At 42.3% G+C, this 23,218-nt stretch overlaps 1 protein-coding gene across 1 annotated transcript in view; it reads right to left on the minus strand.

Annotated features, from left to right (window-relative positions):
- Nucleotides 1-11,015, minus strand: part of KL (klotho) — a 49,186-nt gene extending 38,171 nt beyond the window's left edge. Inside the window, 1 exon segment of the mRNA XM_036380656.2 lies at nucleotides 10,158-11,015. Coding sequence (XP_036236549.1) covers nucleotides 10,158-11,015 — 858 coding nt within the window.
- Between the last annotated feature and the right edge of the window lie 12,203 nt (nucleotides 11,016-23,218).

Raw genomic sequence — 23,218 nt, forward strand, 5'->3', positions numbered from 1 at the left:
ATTATTTAGGTAAAATAAATTTTTCAGTGGGAGCCTGGCCACGGCACAGAGAAAGGGAAAAAAGAGGCCTAACAATAAACAACACTGTTCCTTGACAATTTAAATTCTTTCCTGACCACAAGTCAACAAAAGCAGCTCCTACAGGCCAGCATCAATATAAACCAGACCAATGCCCACCCCCTCTGGTTTCTACAAATCTATTCCAAATTACCAGTAACACAGGAAACATTACTCTCCAGAAGAGTCCAGCTTGGGTAAAGTGAGATCTCACTGGTGTGATTTAGGGTTCCTGCCTTTTATGGCTTACTCTTACAATGCTCTTGCTATAACCATTTCACCACCAACCAATTTTGAAGTGGTCTCTATTTCATTATCTTAAGCTGAGCTATGGAAAAAGGCTGTTTCTGAACTTCCCTGTGCTACACTTTGCTGGTTCTAAGAATAAGAATGACTGTGCCAAATTGATGCTGCTTTTATTAGAATTTTTCCCCCTTTTAAGCAACTGCCTCCTTCAAATACCACTTTTCTTTTTACCAGAAATAGGAAAGAGGAGCTGGATAAATGACTGAATAATTACAGTTTCACACAAAAGTAGCACAAGCAGCCCAGCTACAAATATGAGACATGGAATAACCTCTACAGTGCAAGAATTCTGTCCTGACAGCTCCATTTTATTTCTTTCATCAAAGAATAAAAAGCATCAATCTCCAGCTTCAATAAGTCAGTCATATCGCACCAGGTTAAACAGCAATTTCACAAGGGTAAACTGACCCAATTTGAAGCAGTGGGCACTCATCCAGTGAAAGAATACAGAAGGCAGAGTGTGAAATGACTGACTGACTCACTACATCAAAATGAATTTTTTCAGTATCACATTAAAAGGGAAAACCAAAAATTTCTACAGCAAAATAAAATTATTTATATTTATTTCCCCTAGTTCACAACTTTTTCTAGAAAACTGAGTCTCTCAAATATTTTAGTTTCAATGAATCAGCAAATTCCAGCTTCAAAGGTTTTAGATTTTTCTGACTTGCTCTAATGACATTATATTACTTGTGAATTTGGGAGGTATTAGGAAGATTAGAATGAGCTAGATGAAATGACAGGGGGTTATGAAGAAAAAGGGATTATTTTTTCCACCAAGCAGACAATTAAGATGCAAAACTGCATTTGAATCATATTCCTGCAGCTCTGTTCCCTGCATGATATACCCCAATATTCTCTTTCAAAACAAGAGACATATTCATAGCTGGCAAGGGAAGCACGATGAAAAACTGAGTTCAAGAGCTCCTTCAGTGTATTTCCAAGGTCTTGCATTTCATACACAAAGATACTGTTTGAATACGGGAATGCACATTTTCCTCAAGATTAGAGGAATGCATCTACTCAATTTGCTAATTTACTTAGCTGCCTGAAAGTGACAGGGTTCCCCAAAAAGCTAAAGGGAAACTTGTTTTCCTTAAGCTCCTTTGAGAAACCCAGATCTAATGTATTATCCTTCCTTTCTTTAGCAGGTTACTCATGGTGTCCCCCACTCCCAGTGCTGGTGGCAACATGGGGACAGCAAGTGGACACCATAAGCCACGACAGACTTTGAAGGAGCCCCATCCTTGTGAAGCATGGTCTGTGATCTCTGTAAACCACCAGTCAGTTTCCTCAAAATAATTCATACGACATTTATTTAAAAAATGAAACAGGGAAAAAACAACTCACCCTTGAGGCCTCCGGGCCATCTCATTTCATGCTGATTTTAATTTTTAATGCTAAATACACACATGAAAATGGAGTATTGCCTCATAAACTCAGTTCCTGCATTCCCACTCTTGGCCAGTCACCCCCTAATCTCACCAGATCCTCATCCTGTTTTCCCAATATTCTTTCTTCCTATCATCCCATGTTTTGTTACAACTCTTTTTGGCTTGGATTTTGCCTCCTGAGGGCATACATAACTGGTCAACTGGTGTGGTGATCGTTCTCTCTGCAAGTATCATTTGTACCCAAGCTAACACTGCACTGTCACAGGAAAACAAATGAATTAAGTGTGTTACAAAGAGCATGTGAAGCATGTCACCACTGTACAGCCAGGTGTCAGCTGAACTTTCTTTTCAACCATAAGGTCAGATTTGTTCAATTGATTTTTAAGCAATATGTTCTTACTTCCAAAATAAATTTTCATAAAAAAATCACCAAGCTGACAATGCAATATTTTTCCAACCTACTTTCTCTAAAGAAAAGACATGCTGCATAATTCTACCATTTCCATATATATCTAGGGAACCACAATTAGACTAATTAATCAATAACTATGTTCAACAGTTCCATGCCTGCAGCAAAAAAAATATTTCATTTCTTAAAATGCTGGAAGTTAAACAAACAAACAGAGTAAACTTTGCCCTCAGCTCTGAAAAACAACTGATCTAGTGGAGCTACTACATATTCAAGAGAACATGAAAAAAGCTGACTGAGAAAAGGCATTGGAAAATCACTGTGAACTCTTACCAGAATGTGTGACCAGCAGCTACAAGTCTGTCCCCTTCCCCCATGCAACTTTCCTAGGAGCAGGATCAAAACAGATGCTACTGTCTTCCCAACTGTAAAGCAAATATCTTGTAAAATATAATCCCAGTGGTACAAACATTTTCTAGCCCTTAGTAAGAGAATTAAACTGATAAACCTACGAAAGGATACCTTGGGTTGACTTTTGGACTCACAAAATTGCAAGGCATTTCCATAGTAGGATAGTCTCCCCCAGCCAATTTTGAACCATTCAGCTTCTGTAGAGCTGTGACTGAAAACAAAAATCCAATCTTAGCTGTCAGCATGAGAGCTAATGTGCAAGAAACAAACTGTGCAGACTGAAGTGACAGTCCCCTGGCATGGTCCCCTGTCAGCTCCCCCCATTGCTGAAAATTGTGTTGCAGGGTGTCTTGCAGCACTCCCCAGGCTGGCCAGATCCTGAGACGGGCAAAAGCCCCTGTGCTTTCCATCATGCAGATGTCACAGAGATCCAGCTGTCAGGTGGCACTGGAATCACTTGTGGTCCCAGTCCCTATATCAACTGTTCCTTTATCAACTGTTGTAAACAGCATCTGTAAAGATTTCAATAACTGGGAGAATTTAGAATATGGGTTGGGTTTTTTTTAGAATCAAAACAAAATTAAGCTTTAAACTTTTGCAATTTTTCATAATACAGAAGTCTATCTCTTCTCAAACTAAACATACATAAAGATGGAGCAACACAAATGGGCTTCAATGTGGCCAAATCCATATATTCTCAAAGTACTTTTTCTTATTCTAGTGTGAATCTCAAAGGATGCTCCCTGACAAATCTCCAGGGATACACACCACAAACTTAACAGGCCAGGCTTCTTATGAGAGTTCTGTGCTCTCAGATTAGAGCTGAAACTACAGAAAGCCAGAAGCTGCCATCACTGACAGACTAAACAAATGTTTACTGTTACTATAGACTGTATTTTGTTCTTTACATTGAATGATGTTCTCAGATTTAGACCATGCCTTATATCATTCTGTTAAGAATTCGGCAAAGCAAAGAGGAAGATTTCATGTTTACTGCTACTGTCACCTCCACTGTCACCAAATGCATCAAGTCTATTCTCCCAAACTGCTCTAGCTGTCTTATAAGATTTTTGTTCCTACCATTAATACTGAAAGGCCATTCCAGCAGCTTTCTTCCAAAGCTATTCATGACTTCTAAGAGTCAATCTAACTGTATTTATATCCTTTTGTGTGTGTAAGCATATGCTTTTTAATTCTCAATTTTCTTCCTGTCATTAATACTTATGTTCAGGAGTATTTACAGAGAGAAACAGTGTGAGTCTAATTCCTTCCCTTCTTTATTATCATTTTCTTCTACTCATCCCATTTTACTAAAGGCTCCAGTCTCTTGCCATGGCCAATTATCCCTTTCTCCTTTTCACTTAGTTATTCTTCCTTCTTGATAACTCACCTTCTCTTTCTGCTGACACATCTTCTCTCATGTGAAATAATTCAGTGCTTCTTCAGAAGCCAGTCTCTTCTTTCATGGTCATATCCAATGAGTCACCTTCTCCTTCAGAGATCTGTCCAATGTTCATTTCAGTAATTTCCTAAGGATCTTAAGATTTTGTCTACAACCATATTCTTCTGTTCCATTCTTCTGATTTAATCTAAAATCACAGATTTGACTATATTTTTCTATATACTTTGGCAGGCAAATAAGCAAGCATGAGTAGTTTTTATTTAGTATTTAAAAATGGTAACACACATCCTTGAATTGCTAAAACCTGCCATAGAATCACAGAATATCTTGGGTTGGGAGGAAGCTTAAAAGTCATCTAGTTCCAACCCCAAAGCTGTGGGCAGGAGGGACACCTCACAGTACACCAGGTTGCCCAAACCCCCATTCAACCAGGCCTCATCCTTGTATGCACAGGTCACCTCCTCTACTTCTTCAGAAGCCTGTCTTTGTAATTTCCTCCTCTTTATTTTTACCATCTTGTTAAAAAAAAAATAGAAGAAATTCTCCTGTGGACATTTCTTTACCTACAAGTTTGTACAAGCAGACTCCTTTGATTGCTGGCTTCTGGGCTTTTTTACAACTTTGCCAACATTGACCTTCAGATTAAGTTCAGCATTTCATCTGTTCATCAGCAACAACCAAACACACAAATCACACACTCATTTGCAAGGATTATCAAACTGCCTTTGAACTCTGCCAATTTCTAATTGAAAGCCACAAGACTCTTCAACTGGAGTTAAGCAAACTACAGATGTGTCTGCATAGACATCTGCTCTTTCCTGTTTCTCCCAAAGTTAGAAGGATATGCATCACAGTAACCAAAATCATTAAGACTAAATGCCTGCATCCTGTCCTAATGGTCACTGCTTGCTGACATTGCCATCAGCTGTATTGACATATTTACTGCTTCTAACTGGTTTAAGAAATAATGAAAGATGGAGGAAAAATATTTTGCTCCCCAGAGCACACTGGGAAGAAGAAGCTGTTAGTTAGTAAGTGTGAGAACAAACCTGAGCTAAGCACAACTTCAACCACAGCAAGAGAATCAGAATTTGACCTTCTAGAAGATGGGTACAGTATGAGCCAAACAACCTCCTCTTACATGGCACAGCATTTCTTCTTTAAAGAAGACAACATTTCCAAAAGGAAGAACAATCCCTGCACTTCCAACCTGCTGATGGTTGCAGAACAGAGGTTTCCACCAGACCTATCACAGGAAAAAAGCTCTAAGAGCTCCTAGCTTTCAGCCAAAAGGGAAATGCAGGCACTAAACAATGGTGAACTATCTTGAATTACAATAAATGTTTCACTAGCTTTATTTCCCAGGTCCCAAGTACAGCTAGGAATTATGTCCATCAACTACCTTTAAGTACTGGAAACTGACCATAGAAACAAGGTGAAATGGAAACTGGAAAAGCTTGTAACATAAAGGAATAGAGTGACATGAGTTCTACCACAAGCTTCATTTTGCAATCCCCAAAACTACAACAAATACAGAATCCCTTCTGCTTGATGAGAGGGATTGAAGGGAAGAACATCTCACACCTTATGAGGCTTTAGAAATGCAAAGTGGAACAGTATCAAGGAGCTTTAAACTCATGTATCCAGTGAGATTTTACCAGACGCGAGTTCTATGTTGCCAATCTAAACACCCCTATCTGCATCAAACTGCTGCTAACCAGCAATTATTATCTTCCCAGAACTGAGCAGAGCCCTGCCCAACATGAACAACTGCTATTTAAAAAGGAAGCATACACAACTGCTATTTAAAAAGGAAGCATACTGGACTACCTTGGACAGGAAATAGAAATATCACCTAGGTGCCTCCAGCAACAGCTACAATGGTGATTAGAAATCAGGCAGGTGACACTTAAAATGAGACATGAAAACACAGATTTGGGGCTGCCAATGGAATTTACCAAGATTCACAGCTATACAGCCAAGCACTAAAAAACCTCACAAAGAACAGACTCTCAAGAAATCTCCATCCTCATAATGAACAGCAAAAGAGTTGAGGTGGGACTTAACATACCTACAGGCTTGACCTGGTTTTCTTCCACACAGAACAAACAAATTCTGCTTCCATTCAGTTTCAGCCACTCCAGTGTGATCTTTCCAGATCCTGCCTGTTTAGTTTTGCTAAGATTTCCTATAATCTCTAAAATTTTTGGTTTTGTTACAATGTTTGTTACAATGGAATATTTGAGAACAACAATCCTTTTGCAAACATGCATGGAATCAGGTAGGAATGGCAAAAGCAAAGTTATGTAATCTATCTTTGGACCTAATTTTAATAAAACAAGTATTCTTGAAACCCAACATCTCTGTTTATCACATTTTAAAATGAAACTCACTGCATTTTTTTTTTCCTTTTCATGATTAAAACTTTAAAATAACTTGCTATAGCTTTTAATATAATTTGAGAACATAGCCTAACTTTTGGCAGCTACTGGCACAGGAAACTGCAGCATCAGATCTGAACTTGCACCACAGTTTATCTGCACTTCTTTGTCAAATCTGGTATTTGAAAGAAACCTGATTCAATGATTAATGAGTAGAATAATCACTAGTGCAAACATATACCACCCAACTAATACTCAAACCCAAGTAAGAATCAATTTCTTCTTTGTTCTTCTTTGAATTATGCTTTAAGAAAGCAAGAACAGGAAAAAAACCTATTACTTAGCAGTATTCCTCTTTTTTCTAAAAATTAGGTATGCCTTGACAACTATGATGAGCTATGTTACTTTCAGGAAAATCCCAAATTATTCCATTTGCACTGAGTGAAAGTTTGAGGGCTATCTCAATTTTGAAATAAACAATACACACCAAGAGAAGACCACTCTCCTACACTGAAATTACAGACACTTAGGTTTAGCACTGAAGGTCAACAAAAGAGTACTTACCTTCTGTTTTGGAAAGAGTTTTGGAATAGAAATCAGTCTGTTGCTATGTGACTGGTTTCCAGGCAGCAGTTCCACTCACTTCTTCAGGGAAACAACGTGTTCTTCTGTTTCTGCAAATGCTGTTTATACTGAGTAAGTCCAAGTATGTTCAACTCAGACAACATACTGTGAACCATTAATGAAAAAACGCATTTGCAAAAACCAGAACATAATACACTGACCTCTCTCAACTCCTATTTGGAGAAAAGAGATGCATCAAATACATGACAGATTGCTGGCATTACATTTTCTGGCTGTTGACTTGAGAGATTGCCAACTTTTATGAAACATACTTGATCCATTCCATTTATTTTGTGAATAAACATGAACAGCTTCCTCCATTTATTACCACATCTGAAGGGCTTAGACATCTCAAAAGCGACAAGTGTCAATGGAAATACTAAAAAAGGGTGAAATTTTCACTGAATACTGATGAACATTCCCTCAAGAGCACACCAAGAATGCATTAATAAAATAATTTTTCCTTACAAGGTTTTTACACTATTTTTATTTGGTCCTGTCTATAAAAAAGTGTCTCTGTCAATTTAGCATCTGTTATGACTCACTTAAGGAAGTTCAGAAAAATGAGAGGCAATTAAAAAATTCAGTACAATATGATCAAATCCATTCAAGCTGAATTCAAACATCATTACTTAAATCAAACTTCATTGCCCTGTTTTCACAAGCTCTGAATTGAACATCCTAAATTGAATCAAACTCTTATTTGATTACTTCTTCAGAGAATAAATAAGTCGCTCAGAAAAACAAAGCCCCAAATCCACATTTATATCTGTTGAATTTTAAAGAACTTACAGGAAATTATTTTGCTTTTTAACATAATTAGAATCCAGTAAAATAAATTAGGAGGCAGCAGCTTTACCTGCCTATTGTAAATAAGGGGGAAAAAAGTCAGAAATCGTGCATATGAAGAGCTAGTCTGCACATTTGCTGAGAATCAATTATGACAACAAATTCTAACTTCAAAAAAAACCAAACATGTTCTGCAAACTCCATTTCCCTGGAAAAAAAATAAAATACAAGAATGGCAAAGAGAAGGAAAAAGGATTAAGAAGAAACCAGGGACCAGATCTTATCACATAAGGAGCAAAAGGTTAGACAATGAAAGGGGGTTTTCTTTGCATGAGAGGATTCAGCCACATCTTTTGCAGTAGGTCTAAGAGGACTGTATCTCCCAGCAACACTGTCCAGTGATGCACACATCCTGCAGCTTATGTGATAAAGCAGTTCTGCTGTGCACCCCTCTGATACAAACCAAAGACGTGCATGCTCCCAAATAATGACCAAACTCACCTATAAAACTATACAACACACAGACACATATTAAAGAACAACATTCAAGTTGCAAAGTCAATCACTCTAGACTTATGTAAGACACTTTAATTTCCATGTGAAATGTAATTCCCTCTTTACCATCACTGGTAGAACTTCAAACTTTTCTTAGACAAATGCACAGCCTGATATGGATATGAAGCCATACTATGCAGCTTCCTCCTACTTCACTGCTTGTACAAGTTGAAAGGTCTAATATTAATACGCTACAGAGAAGTAAAAAGGAGAAGGAGACACAGATGAAAGCTGTTCACTTCTCTGTGCTGAAGAGCTAGGCTCTACCTCTGCCTCCATGAAGACTCTTACTGGAGAAGTCAGGGATGTGAGCTCCTCTGCACATAATCTATGTCCCTGATTTTCTCTGCAGTTGATTTGAGATCTGGGAATATACTTGTAGAAGAGCTGGAAGTATAATGTAACTGACCAATATGCTACAAAGATCACATGCCAGGAAAAGGGCACTAACAACCAGTGGCCACTTTGGCTCTTAACTGCATCTGTGTTTCTGCTCCTCTTTCATAAAATGTGGGTGGAAAAAAGTGGTATCTTGCTGCCTTCCACTGCACATAAAAAGAAATGTTCACTCATGTGCAAACCCTGACTGATAGTCATTGGAACAAAACTAAATATTACGGTTCTGTCACTAAAGCAGCTATTGGTAGACCTTCCTGGTTTAATTACACTTTTGATATGGTGTGGCCGACTGTGCCTCAGCTTCTCATTTATTAAATAGAAAAGTATCTTCCTTCACAAAGTTTTTATGAGAAGAAGCACAGGCTTGAGATTATGAGGGACTCTGGTACTATGGTGATGCATGAAACACAGCCAAGTACACGCCATGGTAACTAAATGCGAAGAGCTTAAAGTTTTCAGGACGAGGAAATTAACCTGAAATTTTACCCACATATTCTCCATCTCTATTTTCCCTCTGACTTATTTGTAGCATTAAAGACTGCAGAAGTAATACAGAAAAGTGGAAAAAGGTCAAATAAGGCATGCATTGGATGTTTTCTTCATGCCCACATCTAATACACAATGTTCATTAGGATACAGCTCTTGCCAGTAAGTGTGTGCTGAGCAGACAGACATTAGCAGAAATGTAAATGTATATTAAAGTACAAGAGATCATGCCTAAATGACCACCCCATTCCAGCTAGGAATCCTTTCTCCTGTCATTGGAAGGATACACACTTCTCCTTAATTCTCCCTGAAAATCCCCACGGGTTGCTCCTAGCAAATACTACAATTACACTATAGAGATACACAGAAGAAAAATTAGGTATAGCAAACTACTAGTGCCACTTACAAGACTAACTGGGGAATTAAGGATCTCTTTCCCGAAAAAGTATTCACACTCAAAAAACCATCATACTTTGTCAAGAAAACGTCTCTGTTTGACATATTGGCCACCTCTACCATCTCCGTTAATTCAGTAAGCCTTTTTTATCAAATACACTAATTCCCTTTATAGTCTTATTAAGCATTTCCACCTTAGAAAGGCAGCACTGGAGTGACACAGTCCAGGGTCTGCAGACCCTCACCCACCCAGAATGGCAAGTGAACTGCTGCAGGCAGAAATGGACGTTTCTGCAAAACAGAGCTCTTTAACTCTCCACCAACTCAGTCGCTGGTGTAAGTAGCTCAGTAAGCTCCTGCCTTACACCATGAGTTTTCCCTCTTTGCCTACAGGTCTGCTGCCCGCATTCTGTCGGGCACATGGATTTGTGTTCCGTGCCAGTGTCGGACCAGGGGACAGGTGTGCCGGTGGGGCGGGCTGAGCTCGGCCTGCGCCCCGGCACCTTGGCACGGCCGAGGAGCCGCCGGGGCCCCTTGGCGCCATTTACCTGGAGCAGGTGGTGGGCGGCCAGGTAGGCCAGGCGCGGGCCTCCCCGCACGCCGGGCGGCAGCCGCCCCGTGCCGTAGCCGTGCCAGGCCACCACGTACGGGTTGTCCATGGTCAGCCAGTAGCGCACCTGCCCGCCGAAGTGCCGGAAGCACAGCTCGGCGTAGTCGCGGAAGAGCCCGGGCAGGACGGGGCTGGCCCAGCCGCCGAAGGCGTCTTGCAGGGCCTGCGGCAGGTCCCAGTGGTAGAGGGTGACCACGGGCTCGACGCCCAGCTGCCGCAGGCGGGCCAGCAGCCGCCCGTAGTGCGCCAGCCCGGCGGGGTTGGGCGGCGCCGTGCCGTTGGGCAGCAGCCGGGCCCAGGACAGCGAGAAGCGGTAGTGCGAGACCCCCAGGCGCCGCAGCGCCTCGACGTCGCGGAACAGGTTGTTGTAGCTGTCGCTGGCCACGTCGCCGCCCACGGGCCCCGGCGGGGCGGCCCCCGACGGCGTGGCCGGGCGGTGGGCGAAGGTGTCCCAGACGGACGCGCCCTTGCCGCCCTGGCGCCAGCCGCCCTCCGTCTGGTAGGCGGCGCTGCCCGCGCCCCAGAGGAAGCCGTCGGGGAAGGTGTCGTGGAGGAAGAGCTGGTCCTGCGGGTAGGGCAGCCGGGCGAAGCGGGACCAGGTGCCCGCGCCCTGCCCCGGCGCCCCCAGCCCCGGCCGCCCCAACAGCAGCAGCAGCAGCGGTGGCAGCAGCGACGCGGCGAGGGCCATGCTCCCGGCGGGGCTCCGCGACAGCAGCTCCCGCCTCCCAGCTCCCCGCTGCCCCCATTTTATCTCACCTTGCGCCCCCCCCCTTCCCGCCCCGGTGGGCACGGCCATTAATAATTACCTCGGAGCTGCCGTCTGCATCCTTCCCAGCCGGTTCCATCGGGGAGAGCTGCCGCCGGGGGCGGGAGCCAGGGCGTGAGACGGGGCGGGCGGGGAGGAAAGGGAGGAAGCGGGGCGTGGGCTCCTCGGGGAGAGGTGGACCCTGTCACCCCCTCAGGGTGTCTGTAGGTACCCCCACGGCCCCTCAAAGGGAGAGATCCCGGTCCGCGGGCGGCAGGCGGGGTGCCGCAGCCCTTCGCCCGCCCCGCCGGGCGTCCGCACCTCGCCGCGACTGCGGTGTCCCCTCGGAAGCGGGGACCCTCGCCGCTCTCCTGCCGCCTTTCTTCCCATCGGAAGAGCCCGTGGAGAGACTCGACCGCCGGATCCGTCCCCTCTGAGAGGATGAGCGTAGCCCCCTCCCGTGCCCCGCTGCAGTGCCGCCGTCGGGGAGTCCGTGGGGCAGCGCCGGACCGGGGAGGGGGAAGCGATCACGGGGCTGGGCTGGGGAGAAAGCGAGGAACTAAAAACGCTTTTCCCTTTCCTCAGTGTTTCCGTAGTGGTACTTTAGCAAGACACATCGCACCTGCGATCTCTCATGTAGCAGCAATTGCAGAGAATTCGTTGTCCAAGGACATCAGACACTCACTCCTCGCTGCCTGCTCCCCGGTAATTCATGGGCTGTCACCTCTCAGTAACAACTCTTTTCTTTCCTGGAGTAGGAGGTTGGTATATTTGGTTGCTTGCTGCAGAAAAAACAAGTTCCAGTTAGAAATGCCTCGCGGATCTTTACGGAGAGAAAACAAATCGAGTTAAGTTTGATTACTAAGTTACATTTAGTAACCAACTGAGCAGGCGTGGGGCATGGAGTGCTCTTTAAAGGCAGGTCTCAAACTGCCCTTTGCGTCTCCTTTGGACAGAACAATTCAACCATCGGGGAGAGCTGCCGCCGGCGGCGGGAGCCAGGGCACAGCCAGAAACAGCCCAACACATTGCAGAACCTGGTATTCAGTGATAGGAACTCTTAATCGGATTTGGGACACCTACGAATAAAATACGTCTACTGAACAGACAGGCTGTTCGGCACAGAGAGATGTTCCCAGGAGATAAGGCTGTTGTTTAACTACTGAATGAAGGCCTTTAGATAATTTCATTTTATTTTTAGAAAATAAACGTTCCTCAGGGAAAAAATACAGATAATTGCTAATAATGAGTCAATGGATTTAAATGCCAGTTGTGAACTAATGAAGGTTTCCTTTTGTGCACAGGAGGGGCTCTCACCTTTCCCAAATGCAGGTAGGGCATTTGCTGTGCCTGTGCCCATTTCTAGAACTTCCAACTTCCATGTTTTCTGCATTGATCCAGATCAGTTTTGGGGATTGATTTGTGCTATTTTTAAAGAGATCAAAGATGTAGGGGACAGGATTGGAATTAGTCATTCACTGTGGCAGTTAATTAATTGCCGTATTAGGGGGATGGGGGTCTGAACAGTCCAGGGGACCATCGACAGCCCTTCCCCAAAGGAGGAAGTTTGTAGGACAGAACCAGGAGGTGGCAGGCCCAGAACCAAGGCTGCTTCCAGGAGTGAGTTTGGGACACAGTCTGAGAAGGTGCTGACATTCAATTACAGTGTGAGTAAATGACAGCTTCAGATACAACAACAGAAAAAGGTGTTGGCATCACCTGCAAGTTACTTGAAGAAACTGGAGATTAATTGTTAAATGCACTGGGGCATTGCTGCAATTGTCCCTGTGCAAGGAGTGGAGAACTAGCCTCCTGTTCAGCTGCAGACCTGATTTCAAGGAAGCATAATGTCTTCACTGGATTTTGCTGACCAAGTATTTTAAAAATAGGGAGTAGAGGCATGTCTCAGAAACGCCATCACCTAAATCAGGGTGTATTAGTGATGGTAAGTCTATTGCTAATATTTAAGGAAAAAAATATCATTGAGTATATAGGGAAACAAGAGATTTTGAAATACATCATGGTATATTCTTTTTTCATGTGGTAATTATTAACTAAAACCTAGATCAATCCTATTTATACTTTGGCAGCACCAAAAAGTAGACACTGAACTGAAGCTCCTTCACTTGTTACTTCCAGAGCCTGTCAACAGTCAAGGAAAAGAAATGGCCTCATGGTTACTCTAAGTCAGTCTAGACAACTTCTGAAGAAGTATACATTATCCAAAACCTGTCAGGATACAGTGGACTGTACTCCTGAAGCAAGAAGCCCATTTTTTTGGGACAAAATCTCACCATAAGCTGTTTGCACAAAGCTATCATTTCACCTGTCACTTTACCTGCATGTCTGCCAGATGAGAGCTTTATTTGTGTGTGTGTGTGTGTGTGTGTGTGTGTGTGTGTGTGTGTAAGTGACAGAAAATGTGCCATGTGGCCTCCAGTTCCGTGTGTTGTTTTGGTTTTTTTTTTTCTTAGAAAGCTTGTTTTAATGTCTTAGGACAACACAATTACCAACTGCTCTGAGCCAATATATTTTTTTCCCTAGCAGACAGCCTAACAAACTCTGTGCAATATTAACCATGCAGAAAGGTCAGCCAAACACTTGCAGACGTCCAGGTCTCCCTCATTGCTCCTTGAGTTCAAAGTGTGGCTCCATTGTGTCCATGTTGCTGAGCAAGCCAGTTTCAATTCTGCCCCAGGTAAGCAGATCAGGATTTGACTTTCAGCCTCTTTGTATTGGTGGTTACTGAACGTTCAACTTTTGATAATATGTATAAAGTGTAGTACTGTGTCATTTATAATCTTCCTTCAGGCTGTGCTGAGATTTTCTTTGCTAGGTATAGAGTCAGGTACATGCAATCAAACTCGACAGTGTTCTGACTGAGCAGAGCATTTATATCCCAAAGGGGCTGAATCTTCTGGGATACTTAATTTTAGGTAAAAGAACTCTATTACTGCTTTAGATTGATTTAACAGCTTCCCCTGAGGGAATAACCATGCTTCAATGCAGCAAACCCCTTTATCATTTTAAGATCTCCAGAGAAGAGCTAGAAGCTGTACAACAGTAGCATCTGTGGTGGAACAAGTAGTCTCAGTGCCTAAAACCACCATCTTCTGTTTCAATGCCCCTTCTCTGTTCACAAACATACTTCCAAATGCATACAGCCATACAGCCAGTTAAAAATAGCCTTATGTAGTAGATTTTGCAGTCTCAGCATTTCCTCTTGGGACACAAAAGTATTTGCTAACCCTTGGAAAAACTGCTTTAAAAAATCACCACCTGATTTAGATTTGAGAGTTTTCTCTGCTTCTGACATCGCTGCATTACAGTACTACTTCTTTGTTGTGTCTGTTAAATGCAAACTGCTGAGCTGTGAAATTTTACTTCCACTTCCTCATCAATAGCTGTTTCCAGTGGAAAGATGTCCAACAGCATTCTAGATTTACCTTCTTCATTCCTGCCCAAACACCACAGACTACAAGGCAAACAAACTCTTTCTCTTGCAAGTCCAGTTTCCTTGAAAAAGTGCAGGCTTCCGTACCTGTTCCTTCTTTCTCACATGATCACACTACTTAAATGTGTTCACTGTACATTCAGAATTACCTTAGAGACAGCTAGTGAATGATTGTATTGAAATTAGAAACAGGGTGTTGTCAGGTTCAAAATAAACCTGCTGATGAAATAAATGCAGTGCTGTGGAATGCTTGGGAAGATGTGAAGGCTCCTCTCTTTTATCTGTAAGTACCACGTCACTCTCCTCCACTTTTTTCCAGTGCCCTATTCTGAATCATGGGCACCCTAGTTTGTAGCTGATCTCCCTGTCTTCAAAAGTGCCTTATGAATGGGTGAAAGAAGGGATGGGCAAAGATACAAGGGAAAAGAAGTTGCCTCTCTCCTATGAAGGGGGGGTGTTGAAGAGGTGGATACAGCCTTGCTCTTCCAGTCCTTGGCAGGAGATATGGATTGTTCTGGCAAGAGGAGTTCAGAGCTGAGGGAGAAGAGAAAGGACAGAAGTGCCCCTTGCTGACTCCAGCCTTGCAGCTCATGAGCCACAGGCTTCAGTTGGTTTTTAGATGGGAGTGGAACCCTGATTGCAGTGGCTGAAGAAATAGATGCATTTCCATAGGGTCTGCTGAGCCTGTATGAACAAGTGACAGGGGGTGCCCAGGAAAATTACAAGCCAAAAAGGGAGTTGTCTAATGAATTTTGGCTCTTTTAGGGTAGAAAATCCTGCAAAGCAGAGTGACTGGATCACTCACAAGGGTGAAATAGATTTAACAATTTAGATGAGGGATCTGGAAGAAATGGATGCCAACTCTAAGAGTTGCACACCTCTGAAAATTCTGGTCTGTGGTCTGTGATGCAATATAAGAAAGACCAGAAAAATAATTTCATTCTTCTCACTGCTGTTTTAATTTCTTTTTGTGATACACTGTTATAATTTTGGAACCAATTTTATTCAGTCTCCCCAGGATGGCTCAAAAACTTGAATCCTGTGCCTTAGTCTACAGCTGATAGCACTCTGGAGACACGTATGGAGACTGTTCATGTACAGTCATCCTATCTCTTCAGTTCAGGCACAACTGAAGCATTTCTTTCTACTCTTCAAATTCCCAGTATTTTAAAACTTCTGCCAAAATGCCACATCTTCTATGAAAAGAAGGATCCAGGGGACTTAAATGAAGAAATAAAAAGCACTTCTATTCAAAAATGGAAATGCAATGCTGAGTTTTACATACATGAAAGTTGAATTTTTTATGCATTAAATTCAGTGAGGGAAGAATGTGTCGCAAAATTGCTTCTATCATCATATTTTTAGATCACTTTCTGTAGGTAAATTGATAAGAATTACTCCTGTACTTGCTAAGTTTGTATTTCAATAAGCACTTGAACGACAGTGCAGTTCAGATACTTATTTCTTGTTGGTTTCAGCTCATTAAAATATTGGTCTCATTTACTACAAGGCAAAAACTGGCTTACAAAGAAATAGGATTGGTTTAAAAAACTACTGTAGTGTGTTAATTCTTTGTAAGATTTTTCTGCCTAAATGACTCTTCTGCAGTTAAGAGTTATATCACATTAAACTGAAGTGAGATGAAACTTTATAAACTAGTAATTTAAAATATATTGCACTAAGCTGCTGCATCACTAAATGCACAGGCAACACTGGCTGCAAATGCATAAACATTTTTCAGGGCAACAGTTATATGATGTTCTTTAAGAAACACAACTTATTATGTTACACAAAATCAACTTCCATTGGAGAGCAAAAACTTAGTTCTGTATGAAGTGTGTAGTACTGAAATGTGACTTATAGTCAGCTGAGAAGTTGTTTAGTCTTTTAGTGCTGCTGTCTACTAATATAAATGTACTTGGGAGCCATTTCCAGTTACTCTATCAAGGGTTTACTCCTGTGTTTCCAAGATTGGCTCAAAACCACCAGGAAGCCAAGACATTTATATGCACAGTTACACAGGGTCTACCTCTTCAAATGTGGTTGAGGAGCTGAACCAGATTAGGCCACCAAGACAGAGTAAGCTGCAACAGTCCAGACTTGCAAAGTAGGCCCTTCTAATAACAGCAAAAAAAACACCCCAAACCTTGACAATTACCACAATTAACTTCACCTCTGAGATATGAAAGCATGGATGCATGGCCAGTAGCCATTTTGCATTAAGCATTTCTTCACAGCTGCTACCTAATGCACTGCTTCAATAACTGAAGGTCTGATCATTTCCAAAGTAGGCTTGCAGCAATGAAATTTAAGGTTTGTACCTTACTTTGCAGCCAAGTAATGAGAAGTTCGTGGTCAGTTCATCACACAATTTCTCTGCTGATCCTTCCTCCTGAGGGAGAGGACTCCTCACACAGTTACCCAAATCCAATGGGGAGTCCTGCCCATGGGAGATAGTCCTCCATGAACTTCTCCAATATGAATCTTTCCCATGGACTGTAGTTCTGCATTAATTGCTCCAACATGGGTCCCTTCCATGGGGTGCAATCCTCCAGGAACAGGTTGCTCCAGCATGGGTCTCCTGTGGCGTCCTGCCAGGAAACTTGCTCTGGATGGGCTCCTCCATGGGCTGTAGGTGGATCTCTGCTGCCCCGTGGACCTCCATGGGCTGCAGGGGCACAGCTGGTCCTCCACGTGGTCTTCACCACATGCTGCTGGAGAATTTCAGTTCCAGTGCCTGGAGAACATCCTCCTTCTCCTTCTCCACTGACCCTGGTGTTTGCAAGGCTGTTCTTCTCACATATTCCCCTCACATATTCTTTCTCCTCTCTCCAGCTGCAATTGCTCCTTCACATCATTAACTTCTTCTTAAATCCATTGTCCTAGGAGCTCTACCTACATCACTGATGGGCTTGGCTTGGTCAGTGCCAGGTCCATCTTGGAACCATCTGCATTTGCTTTGTTGAACATGTAGGAAGCTTCTGGTAGTTTTCACAGAAACCACCCCTGCTAGCAAAATCTTGCCACAAAACCCCAATACTTTGGTAATTCCATGCTAATGTCCTAGGGGCCTCAGGACATCTCAAAAGAAGCCTGTGTTCAGGCAACTGAATTGAGCCCTTGGCAGTTCAAGAGTTCAAGGAGATCTAAGCAGTGTAATATGTGCAACTTAGAGAGTGATTCAGCTCAGCCTAAAGTAAGCACCAAGGAAATTCACTTGCCCAAACATGTAAGCCTGGTCCCATCTCCAGCAGCCAGCTCATGGCATCTGGCACATCCAATCAGAGTTGCTGATGTTGCACAGAGGGCTGGTTTCATCTGCTTACTATGGTTGAAATTACTTATGGCTAGATATCCCACTTGTCTTCCACTTAATATTCCAAAACAATACAAATCACATATAGATCTTGTGTCATATCTATCAGCTTTGGGTAAATGATATGATGACACAATGGCTGTCAAACAACACCATCTACCCTCCTGTGGTCAGCCAAACATGGGAGATCCATGTCCAGTCACAATGGCAATTGCATACATTCAGAATGGTACCCAATGTCATGTATAAAGATGGGAGCCTTGACCATAGTGCTTGTTTGCCTCACCAGTTACGGACAATCTGCTATTGTCAGATTTCTGTGAGTTCTGCATCATCCAGCTCTTTTTGAAGGCATGTGGGTGTCTGAATCTCAAACATCTCACTCTACCAGTACTTTGAGAGAAATTTTTATCTTAACACCATTTATAATATTTCTATACATCATACATCTACTTCTATCATTAATATATGGATTGCTTTAGCCTCATCTGAAATCCAAGGAGGTCTATTCTTTTGAGCAATAAGATGTCCATCTATTTCTTAGAGTAAAATTAGGCAAAGGATAAGATTTAACAGTGTCAGGATCTTAATACTTCTTCCTGAGCAAGAGTCAGTCTATTTAGGTTGCTGTCTCCCTTAAGTGATGGACTTAACAACCCCTTCTTTAGACCAAACCATTTAGGGCAAAGCAGGAAGCCATGTGTGCTACCACTGCCTTCAGTTCTCTGAGACTAAGTGTTTGTGAGACTATTTTGAATATTCTCAGGGTCAGTGATTTGATTTCCACCAGCCTCTCTGATTCACCCCTACAGTGCATATCTGCTGCAAATCAAAGAAGGATGAGCAATCTAATAAGGAGGGACAAGCTATGCCACAATTATAATGTGGGTAGCTGAAGGCACAAGTAACAAAAGTGCCACAGCGATGAAGTAACACGTTGGCACATCAGTGTTTCAGTCCTCCTCATCCATCAGGTAACTCCAGAAAATGTTAGCATCTGAGGATTCTAAAGAAAAAACTGCTTTGTATTTCTGCTCATTGGCAGTGAGGAAATTCCCAAATTGTGGCTGAAGGATTGATTAAGCTTTGATATATGTAAGGAAGTTAAGCAAGCACCTTCTCTAGAATTGTTAGGCCACTAGGAAGGTTATTTACTGTTTGGAGCTGCATCTAAGGCAAGCATTTTCCAAGTGTAAATCCTTGATTTACAGCGTTCATTCACATGTGCACAGAATGTAACCCATGCAAAAATTCGGCTTGAAAAAAATGGTATGCAGCCCCTGTAACTATGTTCAAATGCATTCTTTGCTGAAAGAACGTACCCCCTTACCAGTATGGTGCATGTAGTCTTCATCCAAACCATTTTTTGTTTTTAAATTACAAAAAAATTCCTTGTAGCAAAAAATCGTTTCTATATACACAGTGAGGCAGTCCACCCCTAGAGAGAGAAGCGAGGCCCTGTCATTGTGAAACTTACTTCATAGGAGGCAGCAGTGACTTTTAAATCTATTAGATATTTTTTTAATGTACTACAGTTAGGCATCATCAAGCAATTCCTTCTTTGGACTGAAATAGGGAAAAGATTCTTGCGAGGAAAGTGGGGTAGGAAGTATTTTCCAGAATAATTTCTCTGTTAGGTACCGAAGAGTAGCTATTGAGTAACCTACAATTTCTGGGGCATGCGGTCAGATCAGGTGTCATTTGGGCAATTTGTAGTCACAAAGGTTGATATGGCACTTTTCTGTCTGATTTATGACACTTAGTCATAGATACAAAGAAAAGTTAAAAGTTTGGTCTTTTTTTATTAACTTACCATTTAAGCTCCTCTGGGCCTGCTGACAAACACATGTTCACTGAAAGGAAGGTATCTGTGCCCATTTCTCTTTATTATTCCTATCTTTTGTTCAAATCAGTTTTTAACTTAAAAAGCTGGAAAATTTAAGGAAGGTGATCTACTAAATACATCCACTTATTTTTCGTGCCTATTTTTCATCACTGCCCGAGAGTCCCTCTTGTGTATGCAAGGGCTTTTCTGGACGTTCCCTTACAGTGGATGTCCTGTGAGGGCAGAGCATCTATGCCTGCAGTGTGCAAAGCTTGTCTTAGCATGTTTGCTATTATTATTTCAGCAGGCCAGCAGCAATTTCCTGAGGATCACAAATGAAAGCCAGAAAATGTGATTTTTCAAAGTGAGGCAGGTGTCTCCAAAAAAAGCTCAGCAAAATTTCACGCCATGGGGAGAGCATGATTCCCAAAGCTACAGGCATCCTCCAGATCCATCTCACAGCTTTCAGTGCAGTCAGCACTGGAAGACCTCGAGGTCAGTGGATTTGTTCTCCAGAGATTGCAGCACTACTCTTGCCTCTTAAAATTGCTGACAGGCTTGGTTTGGTGGCAAAGAATCTGCCTGGTTTGGTGTCTTCAAACCATGCCCCTTACACACTCATAATCTGCCTGGTGAGGCCTTTCATGTTTGCCTGTAACAAGGTGTTCACATAGCCCTCTGTAGCTTCCCAGGACTAACGTGATGTGTTTTGATTTCTAACTCCTCTTTTGCAGTGCTCAAAACAGATCAGGTGTCTCATTTCACACATGTCATTGCTCAGCTGCATCCTGTGCTGTTCCCATTCTCCACCTAAGCCCCAGACCATACCATATATAATACAGTCCCTTTTCCTACTGTGAAAGGACATCACACTCCACAGCAGCATCTTGCCTATACTTTCACATTACTGTTTTGCTTAGGTTAAGGATTTCCATTTTTATCCTCAGATCACTCTCCAGGCTTTCTTTGGCCAGCATTGCATTGGACCTACATTTGAGCAGTATTAAATGGGGCTGCAGAGTGAACTCTCTCAACAGCAAATATCAGCTAAATACTCATGAGGAGGTGGCCACACCTTAAAGAAGAGCTTGGGAGGCTCTTAACTGTAAACATTTGTAAACTGGAAGACTGCCTTTCTTTGAGTGTCAGCTTCACCTACATGATCTTTAAGGTCCCTTCCAACCCAAACGATTTTTTGATTTTGTGATACTAAGGCAGCATAAAAAGAATGAAGCCTTTCAGCAAAATCATTTTAATATACAATGGAATAGTAATATTAGTAAAAATTCTACTATGGGCATAACTATGTTAATTGTGGCTTAGTTTGTGTCTCTTCTAAAATGGGACTTCTATTCACCAACAGAAGCATCTTTATGCTTCTTTAACAGGAGACATGGGATGCATGAGAAGGTCTCTGGTTGGTGACAAGTGCTATCTGATCTGCAGTAACAGTCTGTCCAGGTGTGTTTGGTGCATGCAACTGTGAAGTTGTCATGCCTTAATAAAAGGCTTCCCTTCCCTTTCTTCTCTTCCTGGTGCTTGACCCCAGTAGTCAGTACTGCAGCTACTCCAGGGACCAAGGAGGTCACATATAAGGCCTTGTGGAGAAAATTCCTAGCTCCAAAGTCTGGGGCTTGGACTCAACAGGGAGAAGGCAAGGGTGAAGCTTTCCATTGTACGTCTACAGCATATTCTTCCCCATCAACACCCAGCCCTTCTGCTTCAGAAGAGCAGCCTGCTTCTTTCAATCATAGGCAATAAAAATTTTGTGACTAATAATCCAACCATTTCTCTCCTTCCTCACATGCACCTCTTTTTCCAGTAACCCCTCCTCCGATACACTCAAATGGAGCCAGGGAACAGGACATGGAGGACAGGGGCAACACACAACCCATAAGCAGGAGACAAATTTATTTTTGCATAGGATTTTAATTTCTATTCCTATTTGGACATAGGAAATGTTTTTGTCGCCCACAGGCCCACTGTTTGAGTAAAGTAATCCAGCAGCCAAATAAGGCATGAAACAAGAGTGGACCTTCCAGCGCTACATTGTCCTAAACTAACCTAACTGATTAGGTCCCACTGTACTGATAAATAAAAGAGAACTGTGGTGTAAATGAACACTCATCCCCTAATCTGTTTAATTGCTGTTCTGTCTCTTTTGCACAACTCTCTGCAAGACAAATATGCTGCAAAGGGGAGCAGCCATAAGCACTGCAGACCTGAGCCAAATGGTGCTGCTTAGCCCTAGGCACAGGAATCTGTCTCTTTTACTCACTTTTCTTCAGCAGCATGAAAGTGGCTAAAAGTGCAATTAGCCCTTTCTGTTTGGTACAAGGATTTCATTTTTTTTTTAGTCTACACATGCAGCAATAACTGGCAAAACATCTCCTTAGCTTGTCCAGCCTGCTTCCCTACCAGCTCCTATTCAGAGGACACATCTGTACATACACAAAATTCTGTGCAGATTTCTGAAAGCTGGTATAAACATCTATGTAAGTCCTTACAAATTTCTGTTTCCAGCTTTTAACCAGCTGCTGTACTTTGCTTTACCAATTGAAATGGCCTCAGATTGCATCAGGGCAGGTTTAGGTTGGATATTAGGAAAAATTTCTTTACTGAAAGGGTTGTTAAGCAGTGGAACAGGCTGCCTAGGGAAATGGTTGAGTCACCATCCCTAGAGCTATTAAAAAAACATGTGGATGTGGCATTGAGGGACATGGCTTAGTGGTAGACTTGGCAGTGCTGGTTAATGGCTGGACTTAATGTTCTTAAAGATCTTTGCCAAACTAAATAGTTCTATGATTCTATGTTCATACTGCTGCCCAAGGGATAACACCCCACACACAGACCTACCGTTGTTATTGCTGTGATGTGAAACCCTCTACTCTGTTCCGCTCCACTTTGACACTTTGTGTGATGCCAACCTGCACAGAGTGACTGAATTTCCCAAATTCAGAACATCAAAGATGAAAATCTCTTGAGTGCTTCTTGTCATGTGGGATAGGATTCGTCTAGGTAAGGCCAAGGGGACTCATGGTGCCAGGAGCTGCGAGGGAAGGAAGGTATAAGAAAAGTTATTGTCAGACCAGCTTGGCAGCTGCACATTGTTGATTCCATGAAATGCTTGCTGGTGGGCTCAGGAGTGTAAACAAGAGCTCTGATTCACATATGTTAAGAGAAGGAGAAAAATTTATAGCAGTTAATGTATTGTATATTCATGATCTAAATGAATAGTGTAGTTACCGTGTCTCAGACAAGTTTACAAACATTCCTAATCCTCTCACTTCTGAGAAAGTAACATGACTGTCAACTAGATAGGGAAGAAATTCAGTGTGTACACACATGCATGACATATTTCTAAACACTGGTGATAAAACTGGTGCTAAATGGTGGTAAATTTGATCACAATTATACAGTAGAGCATTGCTTCTTTTATTCCCATGCCTTAGATTTGCAAAGTTTACCTACCTTTCTCTCTTTTTAAGCCCCCAAAACTTGACAGTACTTGAGCTGCTAGCATGTAGCATACTGTCTGTCATTAATATTATTTAATTGCTTCTTTAAAATCCCTAATCTATAATCATTTTGACTTTCACCTAAAATTTTTTCTTGGCTGTCAGGGAAGAAGGGAAGGTGAAGATATCATCAATGTGAAT

Source organism: Molothrus ater, chromosome 2, assembly GCF_012460135.2.
Source record: "Molothrus ater isolate BHLD 08-10-18 breed brown headed cowbird chromosome 2, BPBGC_Mater_1.1, whole genome shotgun sequence".
NCBI classification, from domain to species: domain Eukaryota; kingdom Metazoa; phylum Chordata; class Aves; order Passeriformes; family Icteridae; genus Molothrus; species Molothrus ater.